Source organism: Salmo salar, chromosome 20 (genome assembly GCF_965601325.2).
Source record: "Salmo salar chromosome 20, fSalSal1, whole genome shotgun sequence".
Taxonomy (NCBI): Eukaryota; Metazoa; Chordata; class Actinopteri; order Salmoniformes; family Salmonidae; genus Salmo; species Salmo salar.
Genome location: NC_138310.1, coordinates 59,891,474 through 59,909,045, shown reverse-complemented (window position 1 = coordinate 59,909,045; position 17,572 = coordinate 59,891,474). Strand labels below are relative to the sequence as shown.

Sequence of the window (17,572 nt, the reverse complement as noted above, 5' to 3'; positions counted from 1 at the left end):
TATATTGGCCATATATCACAAACCCCCCAGGTGCCTTATTGCTATTATAAACTGGTTACCAACGTAATTAGATTATACAAATAAATGGTATATGGTCTGATATACCACGGCTGTCAGCCATTCAGCATTCAGGGCTCGAACCATCCAGTTTATAATTATCTTTCGATTCTGGGCAAAACTCCTCACCTTACTCTTCATAAAGAATTGTAACTAAAGCAACTTCGCAACTCAATATTTTATTTTTCTCCAGAATTAGATCTAATTCGGTTCAAAACACACAAAGAAAGATATAATGTTGGTGTACAATATTTTCGAAGATGTCTGTCTGATGGCACAGTGGCATGCGTTTAGGCTGCGTTCACACAGGCAGCCCAATTCTGATATTTTCACTAATTGGTCTCTTGGCCAATCAGATCTGAAAAAGCTCTAATGTGAAAAGATCTGATGTGATCGGTCAAAAGAACAATTAGTGGAAACAATTAAAGAATTAGGCTGCCTGTGTGAACAAATCAAATTGCAGCCAGTATGCAGCAGATCAATCAATTTGCCAGTCTGGAAACAATGTAACACTTTTCCTATCCCAGTCTGCTGTCCCCACATGCTTCAAGATGGCCACCATTGTTCCTGTATCCAAGAAGGCAAAGGTAACTGAACTGAATGACTATCGCCCCGTAGCACTCACTTCTGTCATCATGAAGTGCTTTGAGGGACTCGTCAAGGATCATATCACCTCCATCTTACCTGTCACCCTAGACCCACTGCAATTTGCATACCGCCCCAATAAGTCCACAGATGATGCAATCGCCATCACACTGCCCTATCCCATCTGGACAAGAGGAATACCTATGTAAGAATGCTGTTCTTTGACTACAGCTCAGCATTCAACACCACAGTACCCTCCAAGCTCATCATTAAGCTTGAGGCCCTGGGTCTAAAACCCACCTTGTGCAATTGGGTCCTGGACTTCCTGACAGGCCGCTCCCAGGTGGTGAAGGTAGGAAATAACATCTCCACTTCGCTGATCCTCAACACTGGGGCACCAAAAGGGTGCATGCTCAGCCCCCTCCTGTACTCCCTGTTCACCCATGACTGCGTGGCCATGCACATCTCCAACTCGATCATCAAGTTTGCAGACGACACAACAGTATTAGGCCTGATCACCAACAACAACGAGACAGCCTATAGAGAGGAGGTGAGGGCACTCGGAGTGTGGTGTCAGGAAAACAACCTCCCACTCAACATCAACAAAACAATGGAGATGATCGTGGACTTCAGGGAACAGCAGAAGGAGCACCCCCCTATCCACATCGACGGGACAGCAGTGGAGAAGGTGGAAGGTTTCATGTTCCTCGGCGCACGCATCACAGACAAACTGAAATGGTCTACCCACACCGACAGTGTGGTGAAGAAGGCGCAACAGCGCCTCTTCAACCTCAGGAGGCTGAAGAAATTTGGCTTGTCACCTAAAACCCTCACAAACTTCTACAGATGCACAATTGAGTGCATCCTGTCGGGCTGTATCACCGCCTGGTACGGCAGCTGTACCGCCCACAACCGCAGGGCTCTCCAGAGGGGGGTGCAGTCTGCACAACGCATCACCGGGGGCAAACTACCTACCCTCCAGGACACCTACAGCACCCGATGTCACAGAAAGGAAAAAAAGATCATCAAGGCCAACAACCACCTGAGCCACTGCCTGTTCACCCCGCTACCATCCAGAAGGCGAGGTCAATACAGGTGCATCAAAGCTGGGACCGAGAGACTGAAAAATAGCTTCTATCTCAAGACTGTTAAACAGACATCACTAACACAGAGAGGCTGCTGCCTACATACAGACTTGAAATCATTGGCCACTCTAAGAGATTGATCACTAGTCACTTTATTAATGCCACTTTAATATTGATGTTTACATATCTTGCGCTACTCATCCCAGATGTATATACTGTATTTTATACCATCTATTGCATCTCATCTATGCCGGTCGGTCATGGCCCATCCATATATTTATATGTACATATCCTTATTCCATCCCTTTATTTAGATTTGTGTGTATTGGGTAGTTGCTGTGGAATTGTTAGATTACTTGTTAGATATTGCTGCACTGTCGGGAACTAGAAGCACAAGCAATTTCACTATACTCGCAATAACATCTGCTAACCATGTGTATGTCACCAATACAATTTAATTTAATCGGCATAAGGTTACAGTTTGTTTTTCACGTCTCCGCTATTTACAGCACTGCAGCGCCCACCTGTGGCCACCGGGTAAAAGGACAGCAGCGTAATGTACTGCCAGGTAAAGCCAGTGGCCGTGACCGAGGTGGCGAAGTGTCTGTCTGTCGCGCTGTGTCATTAATGTTTAACACTAAGGGACTGGAGTCACCGGACATATGAAAAGTCATGTGAGAAACTGCACTTTACTGAACTGAAGAAAGACAACATTCACATCAGACAACGGGAGAGATGGACATGAAACATCTAACGTGTTAGTTTAAATGAAGACGCTTTGTTGTTTAAGGAGATACACTTAGAACAAACTACACAGTAAGTCATAATGATATTGTGATGAGGAGCAATGTATTGAAATATAATTTTTCTCACAAGGCTATTACTTATTCAGCCTGTGTGTTTTAATGAAGGAGTATGCCAAGAGAATGCATGTCAGATACTTGATTGGTTGATTGCTTTATTATTTTTCTGTGGAATATAAAAACATGTTACTCAACATGGGTCCTCTGGGAAACATGATCCTTCCTCTGTGGGTGTGTGTGTGTGTGTGTGTGTAGAGTGGTGGGGATGGGGAGAATTCTGGGCTATCTGCTGATCGGCTCAGCACTCTGTATGGGCGTGGTCAGTCTAACCCTAAGCTACACCTCCAGGGTCAGAGTTCACAAAGGGAGGAGCCTCACACTGCACTGCATGAACACAACACATGCAGGTGAGATAACACACAAAAAAAGACTACCTTTTTGGAACGTCCCCGTACACCTGTTATACTGGTGTGTGTGTAGGAGGGGTCCAGTACTGGCAGACCCCATTCGGTCAGGTCCTGAACAGCAGTCTTCATGCCAACCAGAAAGATGTGGTTACTATGCAACAAGATGGTAGCCTGCAGATCCACATTGCCTCTCCTCACCACAGCAGCCTGTACTACTGCCTCCTACTGACCGGAGGACAAACTACACTCATCCTACCTGCTGTAAGTACTGTTGTAAGGCATCCATGTTGTGTTAATACAGTAGTGCACTATATAATAGGGTGCCATTTGGGACTCAGCCATGCATTCACTCTTTACCTCCCTCAGGAGTGCCAGCAGTCCCATGGTTTCTGACGGTGTGTTTGTGGAGGCGGTGACGGCATCAGTAGTGGTGACGTTCCTGGTGGGGTTCAGCTCTGGAGCTCTAAGCAGGAGTCTACTGGACTTTATCTACCTATATTAAATATTTATTAAACTGTTCAGTATTTTACTTCATGTTAGATGGTTCCTCATCCTGAAAGTAGAATATAGGCCAGGAGAAACTAAATCATGGTTTTCTGAAATTTTTGTTATTGTTTAAATAAAACCGAACCATGCATTAGTTTCTCTTGGCCCATAGACTGCTTTCAGAGTGAAAGTAGTCTAGTTGTAAAACTCTGAACTTTCCATTTAAACATCATCAACAATAAATACAGATACATTTTACCAGCACTCCTAAGGTGTGTGAATTGGGTGCGGTCGCTAGGACAGGAACGTCGTAACCATGGTGAAACAGTCAGCGTGGCATTCCGGCAGGATGTGGAACAAGAGGATGACTCTGCCTCGACGACAAGCATTATCATGGATAAAGTCAGCCCATCTCCACCGGCCAAAACTCAGAGAGGCTTCAGGGGGAAAATGTCATGAAGAGAACAGTACTTATCCCCCGCCCCCTGGGCCAAGCAGTGCTCGCTGTCCCTCACCAGGCTCAACACCATCATGGCTGCTGCCAGCGCCGGCCCCCTCGACACCCAGAGCCCCCCGGGTAGAGACTCCGACCCCCAGGACTCAGACCCTGACGAAAGGGACACAGCCAGTCCATCCCAGGGCCAGGAGAAACCAGTCTTTCAACTTGAGATGTGACATACAAGATCTGGGCCTGTATTCATAAAGCGTATGGCTGCTGATAAATTATCCCATCCTGACCGGTTCATATAAATCTTAATCATTACGAATTAAAAGGCAAAACTGTTTCTAGATCAGCCCTCCTAGTCTTGATAAATGCAGCCCCTAAGCAGAAAGATCAGGGTCATGTTCAATAGAGCATACAGACACACCGTACCAAAATGGTTTGGAACAGAAAACAAAAATGAGTGTTTCTTACTGGAGAACTTTAACAGATAGTGCCTTGCCATTTCACTCCATTGTAAAACATTTACTCAATCACAAATTCCCAGACAAATTTAAGATTTTGACTTGTCATCAAATCCAGCGGATTCCATTAATATTTTGTAAAAGTAATTGGAAATAAAACATTAAAAATACATGTTAACTTTGGATGATTGTGTTAGTCCCAGTGTATATGGTTCTAACCTTGTCCCCAGGTTATAATTGTGCAAAGCTCTAATAAGCCTGGAATACCATCTATAGTCTGGCCTATGTAGGAGTGAGCAAAAAAATGTATTTCATCATTATTTGATCTTAGTGAATCACACGACTACAAGACAGGGCTCCAAATTAGAAGTACACTATGTGAGGAAGTGTTCAGAGGGAAGTGATTGATTAAATATAAAGCCGATGGCTATTGGCTCGGGACTTTTTCGTGTTCTTTCTATTGGGTTAAAGGCCCAGGGCAGTTTTTAAAAAAATGTGATTTCCCTGTGTTTTATAGATACTGAGTGTACAAAACATTGGAAACGCCTGCTCTTTCCATGTCATAGTTTTCACCTGGATTCACCTGGTCAGTCTATGAGCCCTTATTGATGTCACTTGTTAAATTCACTTCAAATCAGTGTAGATGAAGGGGAGGAGACAGTTTAAAGAAGGATTATTAAGCCTTGAGACATGGATTGTGTATGTGTGCCATTCAGAGGATGAATGGGCAAGACAAAAGATGGTAGTAGGGGCCAGGCGCACCAGTTTGATTGTCAAGAACTAACGCTGCTGGGTTTTTCCACGCTCAAGAGTTTCCCATGTGCATGAAGAATGAGTCCACCTCCCAAAGGACATCCAGCCAACTTGACACAACTGTGGGAAACATTGGAGTCAACACGAGCCAGCATCCCTGTGGCATGCTTTCAACACCTTGTAGAGTCCATGCCCGACAAATTGAGGCTGTTCTGAGGGCAAAAGGGGGGAGTGCAACTCAATATTAGGACAGTTTCCTAATGCTTTCTACACTGTGTATATTCCCATACTGAGGCTGGAGTAATACTGTGAAAATTCTGATAATGTATTTTTAGTGCAAGAGCTGTTTGAAAAGACCACCTGTTTTGGTGGGATGGAGTTTTGGCCTGTCTGGTGACATCACTATTTGTTAATGGACCAATACGAGTTCCAAACCTCTCGGCCAATAACATAGTCTTCTCCTCCCCACTCAGACCACTTCCAGACAGACCTAGCAAAATTCTTGCTTGAGAAATTGGTATTTGCTAAGTCCTGTTTCTTTATGAGCATTTTCATTCAAAACAATCACATTAAGTTACTTCATTGTTAACAAGAAAAGATTTGATATCGATATAAAAACATCTGCGTTGGCCCTTTAACGAAGGCCACGTTTGACATGTTGATCCATCAGGCCCTATGAGCAGCGAGCAAGTGTCTGGTAAACAAGATTCATTTGGTCGTACCAATCACAGCCCAGTATATTTGGTTGAATTCCATTCTTTATTCTTGTTCTGAAAACATACTATAAACAAGGTAAGACTCAAATGAATGGAAAAAATGTTCAAGGAAACCAAAAAAATTCCCCAGTTGAGCTTAACAACAATGGCTAGAGAACTGTGGCCACAGATGCAATATATATGAAAAATAGTTCCCCCTTTTGTTTAGCTTTTTGTTTGTTTTCTTCTTGTTGAACTTGTTTAAATTAACACTGAAAAAGAATCTTCAGAGAGAGAGAGAGAGAGAGAGAAAGGACTTCACTGTTTGGCACACTAAGCACAGAGGCCGTCACTGGAAGTGTATGTACGCTCCGTGACACCGTATGGGTGTGTGTGCACAGTCCATAGAAGGTGTGTGCGTGCCGTCTCTGTATAGTGTGTGTGCCGTTTCTGTATATTTCAAACGGAGGGAGAACATCTTCATGTGTGCTTCTCTCTTTCACACTCTCGCTTTCCTCCTGCGGTTTGGCGAATGTGTCCTCAGCTATAACGCTGCCAGTCGAGCTTTCTGCCACTCCACAAACTCATCCAATAACACCGGCCCTACAGAGAGAGAGTAGTGTTAGTGTGAGAGGGACTGTGTGTGTTTTTTCGTGTGTGTGTTTTTGTATGATTTAGTGTGTGTGTACGTACTCACAGGCTCCATCCTCGTCATAGTTACTGAGGTCTGTGCTGACTGTACGACTGAACTCTAAGACGTTATACCACTGGTCCTTATTCATCACCTTGTACTTGGACTGCTGCAAGGGAGGAGAGAAAATAGAGGAAGAGACAGTAGAGGAGCGGGGATAGGGGGAGGACAGAGAGAGGAGACAGGGGGAGGAGAAAGGAGATGGATATTAGGAACGAGTCAGTGCAGGAACCACACAGCTGTGTTCAACACAGGGTGTGTGTTACCTCCAGAAACTGGTTGAAGACAGGGAAGAGTGGCCACGTTCTCCCCAGTAGCAACGCTAGCATGGACTTAGCTGTGTCCATGTCCAGACTCCTCTGGTCCTTATCCTGGGGGAGAAGGGGAGAGAACAGAGAGAGTTAGAGGGAGGGGTAAGAGAGATGATAAAGAGGATGAGATAATGTATGCATTCGGAAAGTATTCAGACCTCGACTTTTTCCACATTTTGTTACGTTACAGCCTTTTGATTAAAATACGTTTTTCCCTCATCAATCTACACACAATACCCCATTATGACAAAGGGAAAACAGGTTTTTGATTTTTTTTTGCAAATGTATTAATAAAAAACAGAAATACCTTACTTACATAATAAGTATTCAGCCCTTTGCTATGAGATTCGAAATTGAGCTCAGGTGCATCCTGTTTCCATTGATCATCCTTGAGATGTTTTTACAACTTGATTGGAGTCCACCTGTGGTAAATTCAATTGATTGGGGATGATTTGGAAAGGCTCTATATGAGAGCAAAAACCAAGCCATGAGGTCGAAGGAATTGTCCGTAGACCTCCGAGACAGGATTGTGTAGAGGCACAGACCTGGGGAAGGGTACCAAAAAATGTCTGTAGGATTGAAGGTCTCCAAGAACACAGTGGCCTCCATCATTATTAAATGGAAGAAGTTTGGAACCACCAAGACTCTTCCTAGAGCTGGCTGCAACACCATCATGACTGCTGCTACTGCCAGCCCCCTGAACACCCAGAGCCCCCCGTGAAGAGACTCAGACCCCAGGACTGGCCGCCCGGCCAAACTGAGCAACCGGGGGAGAAGGGCCTTGGTCAGGTAGGTGACCAAGAACCCGATGGTCACTCTAACATAGTTCCAGAGTTCCTCTGTGGAGATGGGAGAACCTTCCAGAAGGACAACCATCTCTGCAGCACTCCACCAATTAGGCCCTTATGGTAGTGGCCAGAGGGAAGCCACTCCTCAGTAAAAGGAACATAACAGCCCACTTGGAGTTTGCCAAAAGGCACCTAAAGGACTCTCAGACCATGAGAAACAAGATTCTCTAGTCTGATGAAACCAAGATTTTACTCTTTGGCCTGAATGCCAAGCATCCCATCTGGAGGAAACCTGCCACCATCCCTACGGTGAAGCATGGTGGTGGCAGCATCATGCTGTATGGATGTTTTTCCAGCGGCAGGGACTGAGAGACTAGTCAGGATCGAGGGAAAGATGAACGGAGCAAAGTACAGAGATCCTTGATGAAAACCTGCTCTAGAGCACTCAGGACCATCAAAGTACTTAAGTAAATGTGATTCCAGTTTTTTATAAATTTGCAAACATTTCTAAAATCCAGTTTTTTCTTGATCTTTACAGGGTATTGTGTCTATATTGATGGGGGGGGGGGGCATTTAATCAATTTTAAAATAAGGCTGTAACGTAACAAAATGTGGAAAAGGTTAAGGGGTCTGAATACTTTCCAAATGCAACCAGACCCTCTCCTCAGGAGGTCAAACCATTTCCTGGCTGTGAACCAGTGATTGAGGACTCACTCTGGCAAAGTCGAAGGCGTATCTGTAGATGTTTTTAAAGATGATCGTGTCGTTGAGATGATTGCGCAGGTAGTCCAGTTTCCCCTGTAACCTCTCTATGCAGTCACACCTATAGGGGGGGGGGGGGTGTAGTGTCACTAACACAGACGGTTTCCCAGTCACACCTATAAAGTGAGAAGCATCAGAAACATAGACATGTGATGTGGTAAATCAAGGTTACTCACTGTAGTAGAGTCATTCCCTTAAGCCACTCCTCCTTAGTGAAAAATCCCATATTTGGCGCTTCTAGTTTCCAGGCTATAACTAACATGATTATCTGAAAAAGAGAGAGATGGAGAGAGAACATACATCATAATTATCAACGATGGATGGATGAAGAGAAAAGACGAGGAAGACTAACGTTTTCTGGTTCCACTCCAATGTCTTCACAGAACTTCTCCATCCCCTCTGGACCCAACACCTCATCTGGACCTGGTACACAGGAAGCATGTACAAAAACACACACAAAATGGTATAAATGACTCAATACTTAGTGACCAATAATCAGCTTGAGTTCCTTGCAATTTAAAAAGAGTTCTGAGTGTGTATCCACGTTAATAGGCCATCTATGATCATCATGACATACAGTGCCTTCAGAAAGTATTCACACCCCTTGACTTATTCCCACTTTTTTTGTGTTACAGCCTGAATTTAAAATCGATTAAATTGAGCTGTGTCCCATAATGTCCCATAATGTCAAAGTGGAATTATGTTTTTAGACATTTTTACAAATGAATGAAAAATGAAAAGCTGAAATGTCTTGAGTCAATAAGTATTCAACCCCTTTGTTATGGCAAGCCTAAATAAAGTTCAGGAGTACCACTATCCTTAATAAGTAACATAATACGTTGCATGGACTCACTCTGTGCAATAATAGTGTTTAACATTACTTTTGAATGACCACCTCATCTCTGTACCTCACACATACAATTACCTGTAAAGTCCCTCAGTCGAGCAGTAAATTTAAAACAGATTCAACCACAAAGACCAAGGACGTTTTCCAATGCCTCGCAAAGGGCATCTATTGGTAGATGGGTAAAACTAAACTAAAGCAGACATCGAAAATCCCTTTTGAGAATGGTGACATTATTAATTACACGTTGAATGGTGTATCAATACACTCAGTCACTACAAAGATACAGGCGTCCTTCCCAACTCAGTTGCTGGAGAGGAAGGAAACCGCTCAGGGATTTCACCATGAGGCCAATGGTGCCTTTAAAACAGTTACAGAGTTTAATGGTTGGTTTTGAAAGGAGAAAACTGAGGATGGATCAACAACATTGTAGTTACTCTACAATACTAACCTAAATGACAAAGTAAAAAGAAGGATGCATGTACAGAATAAACAATATTCCAAAACATGCATCCTGTTTGCAATTAGGCACAAAAGTAAAACTGCAAAGAATTTGGCAAAGAAATAAACTATGTCCTGAATACAAAGCATTATGTGTGGTGCAAATCCAACACATCACTGAGTACCAGTCTTCATATATTTAAGCATGGTGGTGGCTGCATCATGTTATGGGTATTTGTATTTATTATGGATCCCCATTAGCTACTGCCAAGGCAGCACCTACTCTTCCTGGGGTCCAGAAAAATAAGGCAGTTTATACAATTTAAAAAAACATTACAATACATTCACAGATTTCACAATACACTGTGTGCCCTCGGGCCCCTACTCCACCACTACCACATATCTACAGTAGTAAATCCATGTATAGTGCATATGTTATCGTGTGTATATGCATGTGTCTGTGCCAATGTTTGTGTTGCTTCAGTCCCCGCTGTTCCATAAGGTGTTTTTTTTATTGTTTTTTAAAATCTAATTTTAGTGCTTGCGTCACTTATTTGATGTGGAATAGAGTTCCATGTAGTCATGGCTCTATGTAGTACTGCTTGTCATCGTCAAGGACTAGGGAGTTTTTTTTAGGATAAAAAGAAACAGAATAGAGCTAAGCACAGGCAAACGCCTAGAGGAAAATCTGGTTCAGTCTGATTTCCAACAGACACTGGGAGAAAAATGCACCTTTCAGAAGGACAGTAACCTAAAACACAAGGCCAAATATATACTGGAGTTGCTTAACAAGATGACATTGAATGTTCCAAAGTGGCCTAGTTTGTTTTGACTTAAATTGGCTCAAAATCTATGGCAAGATTTGAAAATGGCTGTATAGCAATAATTAACAACCAACTTGACAGAGTTTTAAGAATTTAAAAAAGAATGTGCAAATATTGTACAATCCAGGTGTGCAAAACTTTTAGAGACTTAACCAGAAAGACTCAGACAATGTTCCCTCTAAACTGCGTGCAGACTCGCAGCTCCCCCCACGCAGAGAAGCACGAGATTGAAATTTTCCCCTTTAGTTAACTATTTCAACGTTTCCCTCTACTGTGCGAATTGTGATCGAATCAACGCAATATACTGAAACAAAACGAACTATGTAAGACATTTTCTTGTAGGTAGAGCACAGAGTTCTATTGCATTGACAAGCATGACTCAGGCCCATACTCTACACAGACTGGTGCGCCATAGCCAATCAGAGCTGCAGTATCCCTATATGCAAATAGATCGTTGCCATATATGGAGCTGTTCCATTCACTTTGAACTGTGTTTACAGCATAAGTGGTCGGGAGTAGATGCTTGTTTTGAGATCAAAGCAAGAGCTGCATGTAGCCATATGTGTACATTTGTTAGTAAGTCAGTTTTAGCCCAGTTATAGCTAATTTCTAGTCAGCAGTGAGGGAGTGGTTGCTTCCTGTAAGAGCACAAAACGTGTGCTTTTCTAGACATCTTTGAAAAGCAAGTAGGGTAAAGAGCTTTTTTTCTGTCTTAAAGGGGCAGTGTCGTATTTTGAGACAGGCTTGAATAACCTAAGTAGCAAATAGGCAGAGGGTAGCATAATTTGTCTGATTCTCTATAATAATGGTAAGGGAATAAAGTGGTTTCTTGCATCAAACACCACAACATTTTCAGTCATCTTGTCTGAAGGACAAGCGGATAAACAGGTTACTGTCCATCCTTATAAGTAGTTTTTATTTTATTTAAGTTTTATGGAATGTAGGCCTACATTGAACACCACACATTGGCTGCATGATAGAACAGCTATTTCCATGTTAACATGTTATGGGATGCATTTTCTCCATTGCTTATTATGGTAGACCACTCTGATAGGCCTACATTATGAACAAATAGCAACAGAAGCCTACTTGGAGAGAGAACATTGCTCATGGCTGTAATCGCTGCCAAAGGTGATTGTCTAACGTATTGACTCAGGGGTGTGAATAGTTATGTAAATTAGATATTTCATTTTCAATAAATTTGCTAATATTTCTAAAAACATGTTTTCACTTAGTCATTATGGTGTATTGTGTGTAGATGGGTGAGAAAAAAATATAGTTCATCAATTTTGAATTCAGGCTGTAACATAACAAAATGTGGAATTTTTATTTAACCTTTAACTAGGCATGGATACTTTCTGAAGGCACTGTACCTGTGTACTCGTAGAACCATGCCAGACATTTCTTATTGGAGAACTGGTCCTCTGGGCTGATCAACCGGCCTGGAGCCTGGGGTCTGCAGAAACTACAACACACAGGATAGAACAGTCAGAAACTACACCACACGGGATAGAACACAGTCAGAAACTACACCAGACGAGATAGAACACAGTCAGAAACTACACCAGACGAGATAGAACACAGTCAGAAACTACACCAGACGAGATAGAACACAGTCAGAAACTACACCAGACGAGATAGAACACAGTCAGAAACTACACCAGACGAGATAGAACACAGTCAGAAACTACACCAGACGAGATAGAACACAGTCAGAAACTACACCAGACGAGATAGAACACAGTCAGAAACTACACCAGACGAGATAGAACACAGTCAGAAACTACACCAGACGAGATAGAACACAGTCAGAAACTACACCAGACGAGATAGAACACAGTCAGAAACTACACCAGACGAGATAGAACACAGTCACTAAACAGACTCAGACACATGCATGAGAGGAGTTCTTAGGATATTCAGTGTCACACACACGCCTCCCCCCTCTCCTTTCCTGTGGACTGACTGAAGTCTGTGCTGCATAAGGGGACAAATATGTGCTGAGTGTTGAGTTCCCCAGTCAAGCAGCAAGGCTCACTGCACAGAGCAAAGCCAGCAAGCAGCAGCTGCAACACACACACACAGTGGAATGGGTGAGGAGAAGGAAGGTCTACAGTAGAACGGTTGGGCGAGGCAGAGTTCCACTACAGCTCTAAATACAGCAGGTTAAGGGGTTGGAATCATGAAATGGGGTGTGTGTCGGGGGTGGAGGAAAAATACCAAACATCCAATAGTGAAGGATGGTGGGAGAAGTGGTGAGGAGCAGGAGAGGTGAGAAGCAGGAGAGGTGAGAAGCAGGAGAGGTGACGGATGAGGAAGGGTTCCTCACCAGGTGATTTTACACTTCCTGAGTCCCGGGTCATCTGACCCTGAAGACTTCCTCTTTTTCTTCACAGGCATCGCAGAGTTTCCACACGGGTTAACTAGCTGGGCTGGGTCCACACACACACACACACACACACACACACACACACACACACACACACACACACACACACACACACACACAGAGAGTCTGTCAGCTCACCGAGCTGAGAGCCATACCATAAACAGTATACTATTTACAGATAGTATATAGGAGAAGTACCTATGTATTTCTGGTCTCCTTGTCCATTCAAATCTATAAGATTCTATAATAAAAACACAGTTTACAGTGAGACTTGAGGTGATGAACTACATAGTACCATAACATTATAGAGCATACATAAAGACAACACAGTATGGTCACATCACATAGCTAATCAACTCCCAGAATGCCCCTGCTCTGGCAGTGGCTCAACTAGCTATCTAGCTACAGTACTGGGTTATCCCAATAGTTCACTCATGAGTCTGTTAACTTACAAATCTGTCCAGTGTCTGTGATACCGTCTGTAGGTCTGTCTCCTCAGCCAGTACGAACACTGTGTACTATCCTACAGCAACAGACAGAGAGAGCGGGAGGGAGAGATGACATACTAGCTAACATACTGGCAAGCTAGCTTCGTCTTGTGTAAGTTGTTTTCGCGGTTGTGCGCCAGACAAGGCGTAAACCACAGATCAGATAACTCCTATGTTTAATGTTAGCCAATTGGCTGTATATGGAAGCAGCTACCTCGTCTAAACAAACAGATCTCATCCAATACATGCATTGTTAATTGGCTAGCTGCTATCTGGTCCATAAGTTATGCGGACCTTAGCCCATTCAATAGACAGTAGCTGCAGTGGTGTCTGGAGAAGTGGGTATACTCTAATTATCTAAAAGGAAAGGCGCACTGTGCTGAAAATTCAATGTTTTCCAATAGTTTATGAGTTTTCCTCTCAAAGATTCACTCTCAAAATCACAATTATTGATAGAAAAACCAAAATTGGATGTTCCAAGTCTACAACAATGCTTAAACCACACCAGGACACCATTTATGAGGTCTGGGAATATCAAATCATATTTTGGGGGAGGGTGTAGTTGCCCTTTAATTAAATTGTGCACCTAGCAAGGGACCATTTCACTAGCGGTGTTCCTGTACATACAATGTAGGCCTACAGTACAGTACATGCGATGTCAGAGTTTGCAAAACAAATGCCCTCACGATTGATACAAATCATAGATATCATTCTGCCAGGTAGGCGTACTTTGCAGTCAACATTTAATTGGGTAGACTTTTTAGGAAAGGCTTCAGAAATGTTCATTCAAACAGCGCATGATGGCTGAATTGCACATGGCAAAGATTTAACCAGGACTTCAGAAAAAACTTTTTCAATACCTGGTTTGCATACCCATTGTTTCGTTAGTTAGCATTTACTAGTAGATATCCTGAATTGAAACGTCTTTCCTACCTACCCTACCAGCTACTGATGTCGTTATTTTGTGAGATGCTCCATGCGACAACCAGTTTAGAGCCGTGCTCTTGCTGAAACTAGGCTGTGTGCGGCGGACATGTGAATACATTGAGTGTACAAAATAGTAAGAACACCTGCTCTTTCCATGACTGACCAAGTGAATCCAGGATATGATCCCTTATTGATGTCACTTGTTAAATCCACTTCAATCAGTGTAGATGAAAGGGAGGAGACAGGCTAAAGAAGATTTTGTAAGCCTTGAAACAATTGAGACGTGGATTGTGTATGTGTCATTCAAAGGGTGAATGGGCAAGACAAAAGATTTAAGTACCTTTGAACGTGGTATTTTAGTAGGTTTCAGGTGCACAGGTTTATATAAACGGCCTCCACTGCTGGGTTTTTCACGCTCAACAGTTTCCTGTGTGTATCAAAAATGGTCCACCATCCAAAGGGTAACAAGGCTCTAGAGACTGGAAGGGAGAGCTGACCAGCCAAAATGGAATGCTCTAAGTCCACAACAATGCTTAAACCACATCAGAAAATGTAGGCAATGTCCACTGAAAAAAAGTGAGTATACTGCGCATAGCCCCCACTACACCACTGGGTAGATGGGTATACCCCCCTTGGCTTCTCGAGACCTGTGGACCTTTCTGTTAGAAGCTGATAAACAAACGTGAAATAACTGGATATTGTCAAATCAGAGCTAGCGGCCAGATTTCATCCAAGTTACTTTGATAGTCTAGTTATCTAAAGTTACATTTCTACCGGATTATTTTATGTACAGACAGCAGACATATCAATGATCACTACTCTAATAGTTAGCTAACGTTAGTTACCCAGTTAACGTACACAGAACTACAACAAATAACGATATGCATCGACACACATGCAGGAGTTTCTCCCAATTATTGTTGTAGGTGCTAACTAACGTTTAACAACGCTGGTCAGAATAACTGCGTCACCGTAATGCCGAACGATGCGAAACATTCATAAACCCACTTCACTGGGTAACTAGCTAGATAGATTGTCTAAATATGAACTATAATACAATACCAAAGTACGTTATAACGGTTGTTATTAAATCCAATTTAAAAAAGATAGGCTAGACCTGTCATAGGAAATATTGTCAGAGTACTAACGTTAGCTAGCAGGTAGCCAACTTAACTGCGATTGCAAAGGCTAACTAGACAGGTAGCCCACAACATGCATTGCTTTTCGAAATAAAATGTAATTCATCACACGAGCCAAATACAACAGGTGTAGACTTCACAGCGAAATGCTTGTTTACGAACCTTTCCCAACGATGCAGAGTTTCAAATGTAAAATTACCGGATCAACGTTATTTGGCAATCAATTACCTACTAACGTTAGTAAGTTAGCTAGCTTAGTGAAGCAAACAACATTATCTTGATCTGGCTGAATCAGGACTATACATATGATTAATAATCTTAATCACAAAAGTAATTATCTGCATGAAGATTACACCAATACACACACGACTGGGGCTCTGCTTTTTTGTTGTTATCAAGAAAGATAGCTAGCTAGCTCGAGTTAACGAAAAATGTAAGCTAGCTACCTAGCCAACTAACGCGGGTAGCTAACAGCCAGCTACTTTAGCTAGCCAGTTCGCAGTTTATTTCTGTCATGATGACGTTCAAAAGCGAACATAGTCGAATACGTGGGACCAGCGAAGAAGGCTGTATTTAACTAGCATGTCTAGCTAAGGTTAGCTAGAATACATTGGGTAAAGAGATCAATCGAATTCGACCAAAACAATGGAAACGATTTGCTGAAATGCTAACGTTAGTCAACTTAGTTTCTCAACAAGTCAGAAAACATATTTAGCCGTTGTTGGCTAACGTAGCTAACTAAATATTTGCCACAGGTTTACGTCAGTGCATCCACCCAAGGGGGGTTTACAACACAGTTTTGGATATTAAAAGTATGTGAATATTTTATGCAAACCTTGGATTCCAAGAGTTGTGTTTCTTTTATGCGAGTAGATAATGTACTTTTACGGTTGCAACCTCGCGAGCTGATCACTTTCCAAGTGGTAAAATCAAACTGCTTTCTTCCGGGGCAACAGAGAGGTATGGAACGTACCACATGATTTCAAGGGATGCGCGATTGAGTCGTACTAGCTATGGAAATAAATCAAATTACAGGTCGAATTATTAGAATATGTATTTTACCGTACTTGATTTAAAATAATATCGAACGCATGAAATTGGTAAGAAATATAAAATAACTAACGATTAGGTGTAAATAAAACGCCCCCTTCCTCCCTCTACCAGAAATGACGAATACCTCAGGTCTTCTGCCTGTTTCTCACCTTATCTCTTTCCCACATGTCCCTACAGTGTGAGGTATTTTTGCGTGTCAAAACAGACGTCAAATAACAGTATTTTTAACGTGTCAAATAAGGTTGTTGACCAGTCAGGACCTGAATATGACTGCACGTCACATAATAATTTGACCCGTTCATTATGTTTTGTACGTAGTTATTACACATTGTTTACACTATTACTCGTATTTCACATGTCACAACGATTCAAAGCTGGGACCGAGACTGAAAAACAGCTTCTATCTCAAGGCCATCAGACTGTTAAACAGCCATCACTAACATTGAGTGGCAGCTGCCAACATACTGACTCAAATCTCTAGCCACTTTAATCATTAAAAATGGGATGTAATAAATGTATCACTAGTCACTTTAAACAATGGCACTTTATATAATGTTTACATACCATACATTACTCATCTCATATGTTTAAACTGTACTCTATACCATCTACTGCATCTTGCCTATGCCGTTCGGCCATCGCTCATTCATATATTTATATGTACATATTCTTATTCATTCCTTTACACTTGTGTGTATAAGGTAGCTGTTGTGAAATTGTTAGATTACTTGTGAGATATTACTGCATGGTCGGAACTAGAAGCACAAGCATTTCGCTACACTCGCATTAACATCTGCTAACCATGTGTATGTGACCAATATATTTTGATTTGATTAATCGATACGTATGCTATGTTGCTGGTAAAGTTGTCTCGCGCGCCTACAGTGCTGGACATAAAAGAAAGCTAGCCTGCTCAAGGATCCAAACAATGCTCTTCCCCAAAAACACAGCAAAACGACATAATCTGGTGTCATCATCTAAAATAACCCGAATTTATAAAGCAGTTCTAATTTGATTAATGGAAGTCGGACCCATCTATGTGAAGCTAGCCACAATAAGGATTAGCCACAATAGTGGACTTTGCGGTTAGCCTTCAAAATAAAAGTATGTCATTGATAGTGATGCAAATGAATACAAA

General features: G+C 42.3%; 2 protein-coding genes across 13 annotated transcripts; one reads left to right on the top strand and one right to left on the bottom strand.

Annotated features, from left to right (window-relative positions):
• Window positions 1-2,359: 2,359 nt before the first annotated feature.
• On the top strand, window positions 2,360-4,512 carry LOC145862438 (uncharacterized). Of its 3 annotated transcripts, none has more exons than XM_082966608.1 (4): window positions 2,360-2,543; window positions 2,786-2,937; window positions 3,011-3,198; window positions 3,304-4,512. In XM_082966608.1, the coding sequence occupies exons 2-4, from the start codon at window positions 2,796-2,798 to the stop codon at window positions 3,328-3,330; spliced, it is 357 nt and encodes a 118-aa protein (XP_082822734.1). In that variant the 5' UTR covers window positions 2,360-2,543; window positions 2,786-2,795; the 3' UTR covers window positions 3,331-4,512. The 3 variants fall into 3 exon arrangements, 1 of the variants encoding a protein (XP_082822734.1); XR_014381901.1 differs by having other exon boundaries at window positions 2,361-2,543; window positions 2,879-2,937; XR_014381900.1 differs by having other exon boundaries at window positions 2,363-2,543; window positions 2,879-3,198.
• Window positions 4,513-5,822: 1,310 nt separating this feature from the next.
• dcnl5 (DCN1-like protein 5) lies at window positions 5,823-16,373 on the bottom strand. Of its 10 annotated transcripts, none has more exons than XM_014162599.3 (11): window positions 16,217-16,373; window positions 13,280-13,350; window positions 13,026-13,068; window positions 12,768-12,870; window positions 11,812-11,903; window positions 8,682-8,752; window positions 8,506-8,597; window positions 8,282-8,390; window positions 6,735-6,839; window positions 6,475-6,577; window positions 5,823-6,380 (listed from the first exon to the last, which is right to left on the bottom strand). In XM_014162599.3, the coding sequence occupies exons 4-11, from the start codon at window positions 12,836-12,838 to the stop codon at window positions 6,322-6,324; spliced, it is 702 nt and encodes a 233-aa protein (XP_014018074.1). In that variant the 5' UTR covers window positions 12,839-12,870; window positions 13,026-13,068; window positions 13,280-13,350; window positions 16,217-16,373; the 3' UTR covers window positions 5,823-6,321.
• Window positions 16,374-17,572: the final 1,199 nt, after the last annotated feature.